Source organism: Rhamphochromis longiceps, linkage group LG18 (genome assembly GCF_057381845.1).
Source record: "Rhamphochromis longiceps isolate RC_006_pf linkage group LG18, R_longiceps_female_GT1.1, whole genome shotgun sequence".
Classification (NCBI taxonomy): Eukaryota; Metazoa; Chordata; class Actinopteri; order Cichliformes; family Cichlidae; genus Rhamphochromis; species Rhamphochromis longiceps.
In genome coordinates this window covers 17,221,794-17,240,813 of record NC_140574.1, presented here as the reverse complement: position 1 = coordinate 17,240,813, position 19,020 = coordinate 17,221,794, and the positions used below count along the sequence as shown (strand labels likewise).

Below are 19,020 nucleotides of genomic sequence, written 5' to 3'. Positions count from 1 at the left end.
GCTGATCAAAACACTCTTTTACAGTGCAGCGGATGTGTAGCAGATACGATGTGGACTTTTTCCACATTTCCCTTGTCTGATATTCATGTGCGCATATGTGTGTATGGATGTGTGGGATGATGATGGAGGCAGGGGGTGGCGAGCGAGCGAGCGAGCAGAGTTGTTTAATCTGCGCCTGGGGTGAGAAATATCCCAGGGTGCAATGTGTCATGGAGAGCAGGCAGAAATGAGGGGATCTGTGGGAGCCAAACCTGAAACACTGTCATGATGGCAGCTGGAAACGTGTCAAAGTTGGTGGGAGTGTAATCTTCAAAGATGAACCTAGAGGGGAGGCAGATAGAAAGCAGGGTCAGATATGACCAAGGAAGAATGGGAGGAGGAGGAGGATGCAGAGCTATTTTCATCTGGACATATCGCTTCCTCTCCTCTTATTTTAGGACACCATTGAGGAAACTGCTGTTTAGATCTTAGGAAGAAGATACTGTTTTTCAAAACGGTGCCATTATTATTGAAATCAAAAGGAAAACCGATTTGGCCGAGTTCACTGACAATTAAGGATGTCAGTACGCACCTCCCTCCAAACAGCTGCATCCCCAGCAGAGCAAACACCACAGTGAAGAGGAAGAGAAGGAAAAGCAGGCTGATGATGGACTTCATGGAGCTCATGAGGGACACCACCAAATTCCTGAGAGAGGCCCAGTATCTGGAAAAAGAAAATAATAATAAAATAATACACCCTCTGGGGGTTTTTTTTGTTTAGTTGGTTTTTTTGTCAGCTGGAACATGTAAAAATTCAACAACCATCGTGCAACCCAGGCTGTCATGACTTACTTTCTCTGTGAACTGTCCTGCTGCCCCACTTACTTTGTGATCTTAAAAATCCTCAGAAGTCTCAGCGCCCTGAGCACACTGATGCCAAATGACATGCCAGGCCTGAAGAAACCCCACACCACCTCAAAGATGCTGCCGACAATAACCTGCAAAACATGTCAGAAGGAAAAAATCAAGCTCTGTATGCTTCACCTGTGCAGCAATGTAGAAATCCTCTTTTTGTTTTGCCATCAGTTCTCTCACTTATGTTCTAATTTACTTTGAAAGTTGGTTTTCTTGCTCAGTTTTAGTCCCTTCATCATTTTTACCTGTGTTGATTATTATATCTCTAATCAGCCCACTGTGTGTATAAAGTCCAGTCCTCCCTTTGTTCTTGGTAAAGATGGTTCACTTTGGTTTATATAATCTATTCAAGTAATAAGAAATTGTATCCCTGACGTTAAGTAGCCTAGTCTTCATTTAGCACAAGAAATGTATATATTCTAGCACAGAGTGAGAAAAGGAGATGAAGGACCTCACCCCACAGTCGAAGCAGTTGAAAGATGAGTGGAAGTACAGCCGGAAACCCAGACCATACATTTTCAAAAACATCTCAGCCAGAAACAGCCCCAGGAAAACAAACTCTGCATAGTCTGGAGATTAAAGAGGGGGAAAAAGCAAAAGTCAGAAAGCAGAATGAAGCAGGGTGCAGCCAGAAAGAAGGTATTTTCTGACCTGATTTCGCTTTTTTGATCTAAAAAAAAAAAAAAAAAAGCAAACAGCACAGACATTCACAAAAGAAACCCACAGAGGAAGACGGTGAGCCAGTCGGGTTGATTGTGGTGGACAATGGCCACACAGATGGTGTTGAGAGCCACCAGACTGAGCACCATCAAGTAGAAAGTGTCTGTCTTCACCATGCGGCGGATCGAGATGCGCAACATGCGCTCCTTACGTCGCAAGTAGGCAGCGGGGCCGCGGCGGCCGCTGCGGAAATTCATTCTCGATCGTGACATGCCTGAAGGAGAAAGAGGGAGAATAAGAAAGGAATTTTTACAGAGGGAGGCGGGGGAATTTTCGAGTTAGTCATATGCATGTGAAAGGTACAGTATATAAGTAACTCAAGAGCTCAGACACAGGTGATATCCTGTAAAGAAAGTAGGAAGAAGCCTACTGTAAAGACAGTGAGTAACTGAGCTTCACTCACTGGCGGTAGACATGTCTGTATACTTCTCATCCCCCGGTGCTCCTCGCCGCGCACCCGTCTTCTTACTTGATCTCTTCAGCACTAAAGATGTTTCACACAAGTTCAACTTTACCAAAACCTCAACTTTGCTAACTTTACGTCAGAAATGAAAATGAAAACAACGGGTGAAATGGTGACTTCTGCTGTCACACTAAAGGTCCACATAAATAACATAACAGCAACAGCTGTGCCTGTAATACAACTCATTAAAATCAGGCACTTCCCGTTTTTTAACCCATTAAATTGATATAACATTAATATAAGCTTAGTTGCAATGGTAACCTCCAGGTTATCAATAAAATATTGAGTCATGTTTAAGGTCTGAGTAGTCATTATAGGTTAGGAGATATATGTATGAGATATCCATGGTAGAAGTGTGAGATCGATACAAATATCGATAGTATCAATACCGACGCTGGTTTTGGTATTGGATCGATACTGATACTTTGTTTCCATCCTCTAACTTCAGTAAACAGCCCACTGAATTGTGTTAAATAAACTATTTTGTTTTGGAAATGAAAAAATATATCAAAAAAAATGTTTGAACCTTTTTGTGCTGACTGTCAGGTCTATTTTATTTATAGCCCATAGCACATTTAAACAACAGAGGCTGATCCAAAGTGCTTTAGAGGCAGCCACATTTCCATTACAGGTCTCCAAAACAAGTAAACAAAATGTTTCAAAATACATAAAAAGCTGAAAAGTGGTTTATTATATTAACTAATTATTGTGAAAAAATAAAGATCACACTGATTTAGTGGTCATTAAATGTGTTAACAATATGAAAATTGGTGATGATTCATCATAATAATATTAACACACGGCTCTCCCGTTTCTAAGTTAAAAGCATCGGAATTGGTATCGGCAGCACTGGCCCTGTATTTACTTGGTATCGGAGCAATACCAAAATTTGCAGTATCAAACACAACAAATACACGGTGTATTTTGAAGCGCTTTAATTCCACAGCCGTTCACCTATACCTGTCGAAACAGGTGCTGTTAGAGGGGATTCATAAGTTTCATGGGGTTGCCGGTAGGTAGCAGCGGCTGCAGTGACTTCAGATTTGCTTGCAAAAGTATGGGACTATCATTCGTACATATGTCGTGACTCAGGAGGGGGACACATTGAGCACTGGTAAGTTTTAAATGTAAACATTTATATTTGGCCATGTATTTTTAAATTTACTGCGAGCTTCTTTGTCCATTACTTAAAAAAATATAACCTTTCAGAATCTGATGATTCTTTTTGATCCACTCTGTATATGTAGATAATTCTAAGGGCAAAGTATGTGAACTTACCATCTAACGGTGATCTCCCTGAACTTTTATTCTCCTCTGCAAGCATCACCTCCTCTGTAATACAATAAAACTGAAGGTTACATGCAGAAATATTTGTTTTTAATCAAGCCGCAGCTAAAAACCCACATTTCAGAGTCATAGCGCCCATTGTAACCGAGGCCAAACTGATGCAAACACTGCACTGAGAGGCCGGTGTGACCTTCTTAAAGACAGAGCTCCTTTTCTCGCTCACAATCTCGCAATATCTCGCTCTCTTTTCTCCCTCTCTTCCCACACTCTCCCACACCCGTGCACACATGACTGCACATGCACAGCGACTCTCTTTCTTTCTCTCTCTCTCTCACACACACACACACGCACATGCAAACACACAGAAGCGCGTGTATATAAGCACACACACAAATTTAAGTCAATGAGTCAGTATCACCTTTTTCTCACCCTCTGCTTGCGTGGGAGCCTAGCAGTGTAGATTGCCATTACAGCACTGTGCGTTTGTTGCAACTCAACTCAGCTACTCTGCTGCGGATCCAAAAGTCTGAAGGTGTCTGCAGCAAACCAGTCTCTCTTCAAAAATGTAATGAAATCACTGTGTTGCTTTTAACAGGGCGATTACATTTTAATTAAAAGAAGAGACTCAGTGTATCGGCACATAAAGGGGAAACGGTAGCCTGGCTCACTCTGTTTAACAGCTATGCGAAGCAAAACTGTGGTGGAGGTACGTGCTGGAATATTTCTGAACAGTGAATCCTGGCTAACACTTTGTTTCAACCTTACATTGCCAAAAGCATTCACTCACCAGTCCAGCTGTGAAATGTTCTCACTACTAAATATTCCACAGTGAACTGTTAGTGGTATTATAACAATGTGGAAACAATTGGTTATAGAAATTCTCCCACGACCAGAAAAAAAGAAAAAAAATTGATGGATTAATTGATTCAGCATTTTTCTTCAGTTCATCAGCCGCTGCATTTCTCATCAAAACATCCAGGATTAAGTCACTGAAGCCTCTCCACACTCACTGTAATAAAAGATGTAAAGTTGTTCTGCTGCCCAGTACCTGCCCTGTCTATCCAGGCTCGGTAGCCATTCAGTTCTCTTTCCACCTGCTGCTGGCGACGCAGTTTCATAAAGGCCCTCCGGTTCTCCACCCTCTCTCTCTCCTTCGCAAATTCTCTGAAAAAATAAAACATATGAAAGCAGCTGTCTTCACTCATAATACGGACAGAAATGTTCACATAAATGAGGCACACTTACCCAGACAGGACTCCCAGAACTAGATTCAAAACAAAGAACGAGCCAATAATGATGAGAGGAATGAAGTACATCCAGTTCCACGTTATACCCAAGGCATCGTTGGTCTGAAATCCATAATTTTTATGTTATTAAACACTCAGCATCATTGCAGTGCTCAAGCCTTCAAGGGGGTGAGGGATCACACTGACGATGTAGAGGTCTCAAAAACTCGTGTATCAAATATGAAACACTAGGCATTAAGGGTTTAAGGGTTCACTTTCAGGCTGAATGCTTCTGCTCACGTTATAGAGGACAGCCGTCCATCCCTCCATGGTGATACACTGGAAGACGGTGAGAACAGCAAACAGGATGTTGTCGAACTGTGTGATGCCGTCATTGGGCCCGATCCAGGTATCGTTGCAGTCGTACTTCTCAGGACACTTCCTCACACCGCACGCAAATGCCAGCTCTGACGAGTCGACAGTCTCATTGTCTACAAGCACGAAACATAAATGTCACGGCGCCCATTTATTGAAGCACAAACATAATGACCCCAGATATTCATCTACTGCCGCTTTCTTGATTGTGGTCCTTACGGATCCCGCCCCCCAGGTCTGGTAACTGAAAGTCTGCATTAAAGTGCAGAAGACAATGTGCAAGTTCTACCACAAAATACAGATGTGGAGGTACGGACCAGTGCCAGCATCCAAACTGGATCCACATTTCCACGGCAACAAAATCAAGCAGCAGTGCTAAAAAAAATAATAAAGACAGCTTTCACGACTCACATCCTGGCTATGAGAGAGGATATTCACAGATGATTGGCAGATGCAGGGCATACAAAATCTGTCTTCGATTTTTATATCATACCCCAACTTCAACTATATAACACTGTAACATCTGGATCTGGTGGGTCTGAGGTACTAGGTTAGTAGTGTGTGGAGGTTATCAAAGTAGTTAAAGAAGATTTGGGGAAGTAATGTTTTTCTTTCTTGTGTTTCTTTATTTCTTTCGCTGCACTCAAATGGAAGGTGAAGCTGGCAGATGGTTATCTTATTTCAGCATAAACCCTGGAAACAGTCCAGTCTGGCACTTTGAAAAGCATTACAAGAATCAACCTAGCAACACCAACACAGCTGATAACATGTTACTGTATAGCTCGCTTGTTTTAATCAATTTTTTGTCCTTTTTTTTTTTACACTTTTTGTACAGAGTGAAGAGTCGGGTTAGTGTTTCCAGTGTGTTTGCTATTCTACGCTCTATGACCTTTTAATATCTGTGGTGAAACAATCACTGACCTGTACATTATACACTGCCATCCTCCACTGGAAATACATTTTTGTTTTCTGCTGTCTCACCTTAGTCCTTGACCCTCACTAACACTCTGTTCATCTGCCGATGGAGTAAAAATCTCTTTGCTTAGTTTAAATCTCGCTTTAAGAGACACAAGCAGGATTTAGTGAAGCCTTATGATTCATATTTTTATGCGTTGTTATTATAAAGTTGCTATGGAAGAAGGTTTAAATAAATTTAAGAAACTTTTTTGTTTGTTTGAAAACATCTCTTTAGGCTTTAAATTTTGTGGGAACAATGGAGCAATTTATTTCTCCTGCTCTGAACGCCGTGACAGCTATAATATTAAAATTTTATACCTCGATTCATCCCTGAGCTGTGTTGGACAGTAAATGCTATGGTGCGGTGGTGTGATTACAGAGTAGTTGTTGAGTAATTAAGCAGTAGCTAAATCAGCCAGCAACAACTCTAATAATACCTCTGAGCCTGCTGCTACTGTAATCTATGAAGGCCTCAGTTGCTCAAACAAAGATGTTCACACCCTCTGTTAGAGAACAATGAGTAAATCACACTTTGAGCTTACCTGGCGAATCAGTCACAGTAAGTTACAAGGCATCCAAAACAAACCCTGAAAATATGCCTCTAAATTCAGCGGCGATACAATGGCGGCACGTGAGCCCTCAAATTGATAATAAAATACAATCAAAGGCGTCATTTACCTGTAATCAGTATAAAGTACATGTAGACTGATCATGATTTTAGGATTCTAAATCATGGTGTTTACAGCGATGTTTAAAATGGCGACAACATTTTTCTCCCTTGAAACTTGTGGATGTCTTTGGATTTCATGTTGTCAGCACTCAAAGCTATAACAACTGCAAGGACATCGCCACCACAGTGAAAAAGCATTTTAATCTGTGGGTTTGTGTGTGTGTTTGTATAAAATGCTTACACTGTGAGCTTTTTCCTGTTTCTACCTTTTCACCAGTGTTCTGTGCAGCACTGTGCAAAAGTCTTGAGCCCTACTGATCATTTCTTTTCTTTTTTTTTTTAAAAGAAAAACTGGAAAAAGGTGCAGGGGTTTTACCGACACATGCAAACATATGTAGAAATACAGTCTATATAAAAAGAAAGTTTGTACAATTCCAAGGAGCTTTGGTATGATCACCTTTATTCTTCAGCCCACAGTGAATTCTCTTAGGCAAGCTCAGGCATTTCTTAGTCTTGTCTTCAGGAATAGTTCTCCAGACCTCTTGAAGGACATTCAAAGCTCTTCTGTGACTGCTGGCTGCCTTTAGTCCTGTTCTCTTTGGAGATAATCCCCACACTGCTTCAGCAATGTTGCAGTCTGAGCTCTCGGGAGGCCAATCCATGACTGATGCTGTTCCATTCTGTGTTTTTCTATCCAGGTATGATTTTGCTGTTTTGCTGAAACGCAGCTCCAAACCATGGCAGAGCCTCCACTGTGTTTTACAGATGGCTGTAGATACTCACTGTTGAACTCCTTTGTACATGATGGTGATGATTTGAACCAAAGGTTTCAAATTCTGTCTAAGACCATTTCTGATGAGGCTTCAGTGAGCAGTAGATGAATCTCTCTGGTCCTGTGTCAGGTCTATAGACAGTTGTTTTTTCTTTCACACCTGATACTTCTTCATTTGTCCTCCACTTGTCCAGTTTAGATATGCCAAGTATTCACCTAATAGCTCTTTGGGAAAATTTCAATCTGTTGTTATGCCTTAATCATTCATAGGTCAATTTTCACAAGTGGCTTAACAAACCAATAAATATTCCTCTGGTCAGGAAATGGTCATGCACAAGGACTGGACTGCAAATGGATGAAAAAGCAGAAAATGTCCAAAGAAAAACTTTGGAAGAGCTTCAGAAAGCCTGGAGAACTGTCGCTCCACTTTAAGAAATTACAAGAATGTTGGGCTCCTTGGAAGTAAAATATAAAGTAATGAGGAGTGGTTCAAGACTTCTGCACAGTACTGTATGCTCTCATCTTACCAAGAATGTCGTCTGATGGCAGGCAGGTGTGGTGAAGCTTCCCGCTGTAGAACTCCAGACCAATGATGGCGAACATGAGGATGGCAAAGAACAAGAGGAGACCAATCTGGAGCAGGGGGATCATGGCCTTCATGATGGACTTCAGCACAATCTGGAGGCCTGGAGGTTTTATACAGAAACAGATACTGTCTTTAAGAATAACACAAAAGACAATGTAACAATCAAAGTTCCCAAGTACATGGTTAGCTACATTGTTTTGTGAAAACAGTCAAGGACTTTTGCCTTTTCTATTATTTCTGCTAATGAAGATAATTTTGAATAGCAATAGTTACTGTATTTGCATTACCATCAGTTTCAATTTGCAGCAGGTAGAAATAATATTTGGCTTCACACAGAATTCAAACCCTGCTTTCTCAGTTTCAGGTCCTTCATATTTTCAATGCAACATCCCAGCTTAATTTTTATGTGGGCGTTTGTTTTTTTTTTACACTACTTTATAGTACTCGGTCACCACTTCATGCATAATGGACCTTCCATGTGTATGGACATGTGCAGGTATATATGTATGTATACATATGTATATTTAGTGTGTACATATGTGTGTGTACATGTCTATAAATAGGAATAGTAGTGGTACAATAGCTGTATCAAGCTATATAGTTTATGTCTTCCATATTTCCAACCATATCCATAATCACATACTGTGTATGCTACCATTGTATATAGTGTATTATCTTACTTTTTTTCATTGATTGTACTTATTTGTATTTTTGTATTTCTGATATCTGTACTTCAGCTGAGGTGACGCAAAAATTTCCCCATTGTGGGATCAATAAAGTCTTATCTTATCTTACTCGATTGATCTGGTGTGAAAAGACCAGTGATTGGCCTGTCAAGGCTGGATTTTCCACAGCCTGGAAACAAAGCTCAGGGAGGTGCACAACTCCAGATTACTTGGCTCCTTGCTGAGGACAGCATCGAGTAATGTCATTAATGGAAAAACTCTTAATACACAAGAGTTTCTACGGCGTATATACAATTAAAATTACTCTGTGTCTTCTGTGTCTTGTGAAGTGCTTACATGTGGCAGATAGGAAACAGTGGACCAGGAACTAGTGCGTACTATGAGGTAAATTGACCAACGGGTTCAACTTCCTGGAGGAAAAGTCCAACAACAAGGCAAACTAAAAAAATCCATGTAATGCCTACATGTTAATACTCACGTGACATCCTGACAGTTTTTGTACATACAAGTCCAGATTATGAAACTCTTCCTAATGAACACATTCTGAAACTGCAGCTTTTGCATTTGTGTGTTTGACCTTGAAGTGCTTTTTAGTTTGAGGTCAGTAGTTGACTCACTGGGAATGCCGGAGACGAGTTTGAGAGGTCTCAGCACCCGAACAGCCCTCAGGGTCCGAAGGTCGACCGGGATGTTCATGTGGGCACCGGCAGTGGCCAGGATCCTGGTGGAGGCACGCATTATAGAGATTCAAAGACATTTTTGATGGTAGGGACGCTACACTGGAAAGACATTGTGACATTTTTTCAAGGATTAATAGCTATCATTATTTTTGGTGGCCTAAAAAAGGAGAGAGACATTTGGGTTAAATTACAGACTATACAACAGGGACATATAAAAAACATCCATTAGCAGCTAAATCTGGTACAAAACTTCTTTCCTTTCTTGAGATTAATGTTATTTTCCTGTGACGTCTGAAAAATGAAGCGCAAAAATAGATAAAAAGGCACAAACGGATGCATCTGAAGGACACTTTTGGAAATGACTCATTCGAAATATTAAATATGATCTGCTGTCATCCCCACAGCTGTAAGGCCTGTGAGTGGTACAGCATTTCCATTCGGTGTAGCACACTTGCATGGCGAGAGACAAAGAATGCACAGCCACATACACCTGGCAGGCATCTCTACTCACATCTGCCCACGCACACATTGATGTCCCTCCACCTACACACAAACACTGAAAAACAGCATCGGGAGCAGGCGACAGGCAAGCTCTCTCCAGAAAAATCACATCTGCATGTTTCTTACCGGAACGGCAAAAGCAGATTATTTTGTTATTTTTAATTATAATAGTAGCAATCGCACAGCTAAAGCTACAAAACCGCACCGATAATAGCGGCATAAAAATTCATTTCCACGTCAATTAAACCGTTAATGCTCTTACTGACAAGCGGGTCAGCGTCTTCTGCTAATTTGCTCGCTAATATTTTAACAGACTTGTGAAAAACATCTTAATTATTTTTCCCTGATTTGTCCACCTCTCTCTCTTTGTTTCCACACACACAGAAGACACAAATATACAAACTTACAAAATCTTTGGACAATGCTGAGGAGTGTGGGGGAGGGTGTGTGTGTGTTTGCGTGTGTGTGTGTAAGCAGGGGGTAGAAAGCACATGGCAGAAACTCAAGTGTAAACCCACGCAGAATCTCTCCTGAAAGCAGTGGGAGGGAGAGAGGCCAAGTGAGTGAGTGAATGAGTGAGGCCATGTGCACACTAATGTGGATGAATCTGGAAAAAAACGCTTTATAAGTGCTGAAAGCTCACCGTCTATAACACCACGTTCAGAACCTTTCTAACTGTCCGCACTGAAGGCTGTGCACAACGATGGATGCTGTTCCCATCCATCTGCAAACTAAAACATATTCAAAGAATTTACAGCGCAGTGAAAAAGAATTTGCCACCTTCATGATTTGAGTTGTTTTTTCTTTGGGGTTTTTTCTCTCTTTTTTGCATATTTGTGACACAGATGTTTCAGATCATCAAAGAACATTTTGTAAATATTGCAAATACAAAAGGCAGTTTTTAAATGATGACTTAATTTATTGGGGGAAACAAAGCTGTGCGGAAAAGGTAATCATGAATCAACTGTGGTTAACCACATTGCCTGGAGTTCAGTTTCACTAGCTACACTGATGCCTGATTACTGCCAAATCCGCTGAATCAAGAAATCACCAAAAAGAACCTGTCTGACAATATGAAGTAGGTTTAAAGATCTCAAAATCATGCCACAGTCTAAATAAACAACTGAGAAGTAAAATCATTGATATCTATCCATCTATGAGGGTTACAGAGGCTTTGGGACTTCATGAACCACAGTGAGAGCCTTTAACCACAAATGGAGAAAGCTTAGAACAGTGGTTAGCCCTCCCAGCAGTGACCAAAATTACTCCAAGAGTAATCAACAACTCATTCAGGAGGTCACAAAAGAATCCTGAACATAATCAAACAACAGCATCAAAGTAACTGTCAGTTAAGGTCACAGTTCATGATTCAACAATAAGAAAAAGACTGGGCAAAAATGTCACTTCAAAGGAGAAAACCACTGCTGACCAAGAAGAACACAAAGCCTTGCCAAAAAACAAAAACAACTTTGGGGGAAATATTTTGTGGACTGCTGAAGCAACAGTTGAACTTTATGGAAGCTTTAAGTCTCGTTAAATCCTGTGTGAAGCTAGCACGGCATCACACCAGCAGTCAAACATGAAGGTCGCTGTGTGATTTTCTGGGGCTGCTTTGTTGGACCATGAATTCTGCGCTTTACCAGAAAATCCTGAAGGAGGATGTCCGGCCATCAGTCATGAAGCTCCGAGTCAACATCCAGACCTAAATCCAACTGAGATGCTTTGGCATGAGCTTAAACAAGTTCATGCTCAAACCCTCCAATTATCAACAATGAAGTAAAACAATTCTGCAAAAAAGAGTGGGCCAAAATTTCTTCACAGCAATGTCAAACACTCATTACCACTTATCACAAACACTGGATAGTTCTGGCTGCCAAGGGTGGCACAACCAGTTATTAGGTTTAGGGAGAAGTTACTTTGGATAGCTTTGTTTCCATTATGAAATCATCATTTAGAAACTGCATGTTGTATTTACTTGGGCTATCATTGTCTAAAACTAAAATTGTTTGTCGATCTGAAACATGAAAGTCACAAATCTGCAAAAAAAACAAACACCAAACATAAACAAAACCACTCAGGAAGAGGATTTTTTGTAGATGCACCTGTGGCATCAATTTTAAACTCCGTCATTCTTGAGTTATTCATATTATTTGCGACCACAAACTTTCCCCTCCCACCCTGCGGGGTGACGACAATACCCCCATCAGCCTTTAACGGCCAAGGGTTATAAAAACTAAGATTCTTCTTTGAGCACGAAGTCGCCAACTGGTTGCATAGTTTTATATTTGTTTTAAATTGAATGTGCTCATATTTGAAACAATGGGTTTATTTTTACAGCAAAAGTATATATTTACAAAATTATATAATACTATTGAACAGATGTTAAGTAACAGGTGCATAAAAGCCAAAATGTAAAATCTCCACGTGGATGCAGCAGCTCAGAATGATAAAGAGGGAAAAAAATAAGAAATTTAGAAACCATTTTGTCATGTTATAGGCAAGATAGATCACTAAGTATAAAGAAAAAGCAAAACTGGTGGGAAAAAAATTTTATACTATTGGCCTGTTTCTTGGAGAGTGAGCTGATGTGCTTTTATGCAATTAAGGAATCAGAATTCTGGGTGGTGCAGCGCTTTAGACTGTGCTCTCAGAGCAAGCAGGTCCTGGGTTCAAATCCACTGGCTGTGTGGACTTTGCATGTCCTCTCAGCGTCATGCATGTTGACATGACTGTCAGAGTCTTAGATCTGTGATGTATCCACAGTGTATCCCACCTTACCCTATAATAGCTGGAACCAGAATTCCTTCAAATTATGGAAATGATCTGGAGGCTGGAGCAAGCTTATTTTGTTAAAGGTGTAAAAATGCTGTTGAGATCGACACGCACACTCATAACATCCAAGTTCCCCCTTTAAAAACAACAAGAAACAGAGGAGAGTTTTGGTCAGCCTCTCTGGACATTAACTACAAATATGAATATACTATATATTATTATAACAGCAGCAATATGACAGTTTTGTCACCAAGTTGCTACAACGTTAATGAATTTGAAAGCCACTGAAATATAATTCTCCAAGCTGATGCAACTGAAACATTAAGTGTTGACGTAAGTCAGCCTACAAAAGCCCACAGAACTAGTTTGCCTCAAGGTTTTCTGCCAGGCTCTATATTATCTGTTTAAAGAGGAAAACTCTGTTTTGCTAACAGAAACCAAGCACTCGGAGCTTAAATTTAACCAAACTGCAGGTAAAAATTGAAACTATGATATTTAGAAAGCCCTGGAGGCAAACCGCTCCCACTACCCATCTAAAATTTATAATGCAATTTTATAGCACATTCTGTTTTAAATGCATAATGAGGTTTTCAACTGACTGACAAAAAGAAGCTCACAATATATATTTATAGCTAAATATTAACAAAACTAACAATAAAAAAACTACATTTCCTTCGAAATTTTTAGCATTTTTACAAGATAAGACTTTATTGATCCCACGGTAGGGAAATTTGTGCGTTACCACAGCTCAGGTACAGATAGCAGAAGATTAAAAAGAGTATACCAGAATATAAAGTCAAAAAATACAAAATAAATAAGATAATACAATATATACAATGATAGCTGAGGTTCTCAGTACACAAACAAAGATGGTAAACATGATACCTGCTTATCATCAGCACTGTGGCACCATCACTGTGGTCGTGCCATCACAAGGACATTAACAGATCCACTAAGACAATTTAAAATGACTGAACTAATCTGGACAAAACACTCTGAATACGTTTAACTTGGGAGAAAATAAACAGAAATTGCAGTTCGAATTCCTGTGTGTCATCTAAACGGCAAACAGAAGAAATGGACTGAAATAGCATTGGTGGCTTGGCACTTGTGTGATCATTAGAGGCTATATAGCACATAATTACAGGTGTGTCACACTACTGCATACACTAAAGTGTATAGAAGCCTGACATCGTGTAATGCTTTCTAAATTGTCTGAAGCATTATTGAGACTTATAGAAACAACGCAGAGGCAGCAGAGGTGGGATTTTAAATTCAATTAAACTAAATACCAAAAACAACAACTAATAGATACAAAAAGCATCTATTTCCTTTCCATTAACGTGTGGCGCTAACGAGGATACTAAACAATCGCTATTACAGGGCGTAGTTATTAGTGTTAATTGGATTTTATAGCGAGCATGTTCATACTAAGCAAGTGAGTGTGTCAGACAAAGAGATGACACAGCGAGAGACACTGAGACGGAGCGGGAGAACAGAAGTGGGAGTCTGTGGAAATAGCCTTCAAACCAAACAGAGTGAACAAAGGCAGGCAGGGGTGCAGAACCTTCAAGGCTGCGTTTCGAGCACAGCGATTCAGGCTCTCTCGAAATTAAAGCAAATATTCAATCTGCTGTGGTAGCTCGTGAATCATCCCTGCACATTCATAGGGGGTCATTTTCGTATGTTTGGTTTAGAAAATATTTGTTAGAAGTAGAATTTCCCAAAACAATCATAACTCATGCAACCCACCACTGTTTAGTATGCAGCTTTCAGTGTCATGGCTTTAAATACACCTTTCTAACTGTTTGTTAACACAAGTAACTAATCAGCCAATCACATAGCAGAAAATGAATGAATGTAGGTATGTAGATGTGGTCAAGAAAACCACGAACTGAGCATCAGAATGGAGAAAAGGTGATTTTAGAGACTCTGAACTTGGCATGTGTTGGGTCTAAACTCAGACCCCGCTGTATCCAGGACTTATTCCCATGAAAGAAAAACAAGGCAACGGTGTTCGATCGATTTCTTGCGCAAGGGAGGCCTCGTCTGTGTCCAGCACGACAAAGAACCCCAAATGGTGGCCTCCTCTCGCTGCCTTTTATTGACAAACTTCAAACAATAGTTTACAAAACACCTCCCCCTGCAACCCCGTTTGGTTACATAGACAAGGACTGTATGTAAATGTATACACTGGGTGTGTGTGTGTTATGTGAGAGTGTGTGTGTGTGTGTGTGTGTGTGTGTGTGTGTGTGTGTGTGTGTGTGTGTGTGTGTGTGTGTGTGTGTGTGTGTGTGTGTGTGTGTGTGTGTGTATGTGTGAGACCTCCTGCTGACCAAAGGGTCGTAAACCCAGGAAGCTTACATCAAAAGAAACAGATCTTTCAGATAGGATGTATCTACAATAAAACCTCCCCCAGCACAGAGTGGCTGGAGAGGTGGTCAGGATCAAAGAGATGGCTTTGATCCTACTGCTTAAACTAAGACTATACAAATTTAAGAAACACAATGGCAACATTCAACAATTAGACTTAACAGCATGGTTGGTACCAGACAAGCTGGTCTGACTGTTTAAGAAACTGATCATCTGCAGGGATTTTCCCACATGGCCGTCTCTGGGATTTACAGACAATGATGAGACAAAGAAAAATCCAGTGAGCAGCAGTTCTCTAGGCAAATGTCTTGTTGTTGCTAGACATCAGAGGAGAATGGCCAGACTGCTTTTAGCTGATAGCGACACAACAATGACCCAAATAATCACTTATGACAACCAAGGTAAGCAGAAGACCATCTCTGAATGCAGCAGAAGACCACACTGAGTGCCACTCTTGCCACCTAAGAACAGAAAACTGAGGCTGCAGTTTATACCAGCTCACCAACATTGGGCAGCAGAAGATCAGAAATACACTGCCTGGTCTGCAGAGTCTTGATTTCTGCTGTGCCATTCGTATGGTGGGGTCAGGGCTATCCTGCTTTGAATCAAAGGTTGCTGATGGTGTAATGGTGTGGAGGATAATTTCTTGGCACACTTTGGGCCCCTTAGAACTAACTGAGCATCGTTCAACCACCACAGCTGACCTGTGTATTGTTGCTGACCACTTCCATTCCTTTATGACCACAGGGTACCCATCGTCTAATGGTCACATGTCATGTCACAAAGCTCAGATAATCTTAGACTGGCTTCTTCAACATGCCAGTTAGTTCACTGTACTCAAATAACCCCCACAGTAGCCAGATCTCAATCCAACAGATAACATTTGGGTTGTGGTGGAACAGGAGATTCATATTATAGAGGTGCGGCCAACAAATCTGCAGCAGCTGTGAATACTGAGGAATATCCAAGGAATGTTTTCACCGCCTTGATGAATCTGTGGCACGAAGTTGTACTGAAGGAGGTCCATCCCAGTACTAGAAGGATGTACCTAATGAAATGTCTTGAGGGTGCATACAATTGGTTTTTTATCTTTGGATCAACTCAAAATTCTTTTTAAAAAAAACCCAAAAAAACTACATCTTTGCAACTCTGTCAGGAGCCGGTCGTGTCCGGTTCCTGACAAAGATAAAGGAGACATAGCAAAGATCAACCCCAACTCTAACTTTTACAATAAAAAAAACAGGCTTTAAATCACCTTTTAGTATTCTTCTTTTTAATAAATAATGATAATTTCTTAAAGTTTCCATTTTTTTTTTGAGTGTCCTTGGTAGGGCTGCACGATTAATCGTTAGAAAATCGCGATCTCGATTCATACTTATGTGCGATCTCATTTCCAAATGACAACGATTTAAAAAAAAAAAAAAAAAAAAAAAAAGACGACGATTGTACCGCATTTTGATCCGGGACGTACTCTGCATGAAAACAAGCGCTCACTCTTCCTGCTCAACAAATGACAAGGGCGGAGCCTTATACCACGTGATACAGAAGCTGTGCCGTGTGATGCTAAAATTAGCAGGGACAAAACAACGGAGAGCACGTCAGGGATGACGAGAAAGTGACAGGAGAAAATCCGTCCCGGTCAACCACCCAAACATCAATAACGGGAACCTTATACAGCGCTTCCCTATACACGTCGAACTCCCGCAGGCACAAAGAAATTACGGAGGCTATCACTTATCACCTGACCAAAGATATGGCTCCCATCAACACTGTGCAAAACGAGGGATTTAGGAAAATGATCAACACCCTAGACAAACGCTACACAGTGCCGTCCCGCAACTATTTTTCTATTGTTGCACTACCTGCTCTATACACGCAGTGTCGAGCAACGGTGGAGACGGAATTTCAAGCAGTACAACATGTTGCAGCAACCACAAAACGTGAGACATTTGTTGTTTTTATGTTTATTTATTGTTTTTATGTTCAGTCTCAACTGTTACGAAGTTGATGTGCAGTTAATAAGTGCAATAAATATTTATACTGGAAAAGAAAATCGTGAGAGAATCGTGATCTCAATTCTAAGCCAAAAAATCGTGATTCTCATTTTATGCAAAATCGTGCAGCCCTAGTCCTTGGTTGAATTGTTTCAAACATCAATAATTTGCCCTGTTTATACAGCAGAAAATTCCCATCTGAATTAATGAAATGGAAAAATATCATCAATGTAGCAAAGCTATCAGTGATGTAATAAGATAATAAAAGAGGTGGAATAGCTGCACACATGCACTCTAAAGACCTGACTCTGTGACAGTATAAAAAGCGGGCTTGTGTTCACACCGAGAGGCTAATCTCTTCCTCAGAGGCTCTTTAAGTGAAGCATGGTTGCACAGTATTGTACCACACTGGCTCTGGAGAGGCTGAATTCATTACATGCACAGAATGCAGCCTCTCCCACACACCTCCACCTACACGAAGAACACCACCAAAAACTACAGTAATCAGCAGCATCACGTTGCTTACCAGTTCGGCACAGCTCCGCAGATGGCAATGTGCAGCTGAATCAACATTAACATAATGCATCAGCAAATTAATGGCTTTGAATTAAATCTGGGGAAACATAAACTATGTGTCTAATGGCAGCGTTAATACTCTTCTGCTGAAATGGGATGATTACATAAAGTGTACTCATAATTAGTCATAGAATAAATGGTTGAGTATATGTTTTCCCAATGAAAACCCACCTGGGACCGTAAGCTATTGTTTATTTGATTCAATTATCAGTGAAATTAGAGGCTGAGACCACTGCAGCAGCTCTTTTACACCGCGTGATGCTGTCAGGGATCTTGGACGCTCATAATTCCTGAATTATTTCTTGGAGCCAATGACAGCAAGCGCCCGATTTGAAATTTACCCCAAAGTTTCGAAGGTAGACTTCACCAAACCTTTAACACAGACACACACACAACCGACATTACCAAGCAAGCAAATCGGCACCAGATCTCCAGGACTAGACTGTCATTGGTACGTCTACTACTTGTAAGTTTACCCCCTAATCCCTCAGCTACTGTTCGATACTGTACTTGAAAAGCTACCATCAGATTTGGTCAGAAGGATAACAGACGATAAGTCTCCTTTTCCTCGTCACCAGCCCAGAGTGAGATTTGACAAAACGTCACCAAATGTTAACAATCATGTTTCTGCCTAATCAAATCTGTGCTTTAGAGAGTGGATATCACCCTTATAACAGTGAGTGAATAAACCGAAGCTGCTCGAAAAAACCTCTCAAACACAACTCTAGAGAACAACAAATGCCCCATCTAGTCATTGTAGCACCAGGAGGCCCCTTCAGTGAATGAGCCACGATTTGAAACTTTTGCAAAAATGCACCGATTGCCTTTTTTAAACATTAAGATAGTAAAAACAGTATACTCTCTGTCAGCTCTAAGATTTTAGATAATATGATGTAATAAAACTATCCCTGAATAATGTAAATAGAACCTGAGGTGAAGAACAACATGTGAACAACATAGTGTGTGAAAAGTACCCCCCCATGATTCAGTAGTTTGTAGAACCACATTCTGCTTGAAGTGTGACTTTATAGGTCTCCCACATGGCTGTGGAGGCATTTTGCTTCAGCTCATTGAGGTTTGTAGCTATTTGTTCATGTGCAGCTCTGTTAAAGTTGCACCACTGCGTTTCACTCAGATTGAGGTCTGGGCTGGCTCCTTCAGCTGTTCTGTTGTAGATTTGCTGCTGTGTTTGGGATCATTGTCCTGTTGTGTGATCTTATTTGGTCAAGCTTTAGCCGTCAGACACATCTGACTTTAGAATACTTTGTATACAGAAGAGTTCATGGTCGACTCAGTGAAGATGCCCAGACCCTGTGACTGCAAAACAACCCCAAATCATCATCACTCCCCACCGTGCCTCGCAGTTGCTATGAGGTGTTTGTGATGATGTGCTATGTTTGGTTTTCATAAATATGATGAAGTACATTATGGTCACACATCTCTATTTTACCAGGACAGTACTGCTGTATCATTATGAAATGTTCTTCA

The 19,020-nt window shown here is 40.7% G+C and overlaps 1 protein-coding gene across 1 annotated transcript in view; it reads right to left on the bottom strand.

Moving 5' to 3' along the window:
• cacna1eb (calcium channel, voltage-dependent, R type, alpha 1E subunit b) overlaps positions 1 to 19,020 on the bottom strand; it is a 54,511-nt gene that overhangs the window by 28,842 nt on the left and 6,649 nt on the right. The window contains exons 2-13 of the mRNA XM_085388044.1: positions 9,254 to 9,357; positions 7,892 to 8,050; positions 4,891 to 5,081; positions 4,610 to 4,713; positions 4,413 to 4,528; positions 3,356 to 3,409; positions 2,018 to 2,098; positions 1,619 to 1,828; positions 1,351 to 1,463; positions 865 to 977; positions 572 to 703; positions 252 to 321 (exon numbers count right to left, since the gene is read on the bottom strand). Coding sequence (XP_085244170.1) covers positions 252 to 321; positions 572 to 703; positions 865 to 977; positions 1,351 to 1,463; positions 1,619 to 1,828; positions 2,018 to 2,098; positions 3,356 to 3,409; positions 4,413 to 4,528; positions 4,610 to 4,713; positions 4,891 to 5,081; positions 7,892 to 8,050; positions 9,254 to 9,332 — 1,422 coding nt within the window. The 5' untranslated portion in view covers positions 9,333 to 9,357. The remainder of the gene's footprint in view (positions 1 to 251; positions 322 to 571; positions 704 to 864; positions 978 to 1,350; positions 1,464 to 1,618; positions 1,829 to 2,017; positions 2,099 to 3,355; positions 3,410 to 4,412; positions 4,529 to 4,609; positions 4,714 to 4,890; positions 5,082 to 7,891; positions 8,051 to 9,253; positions 9,358 to 19,020) is intronic.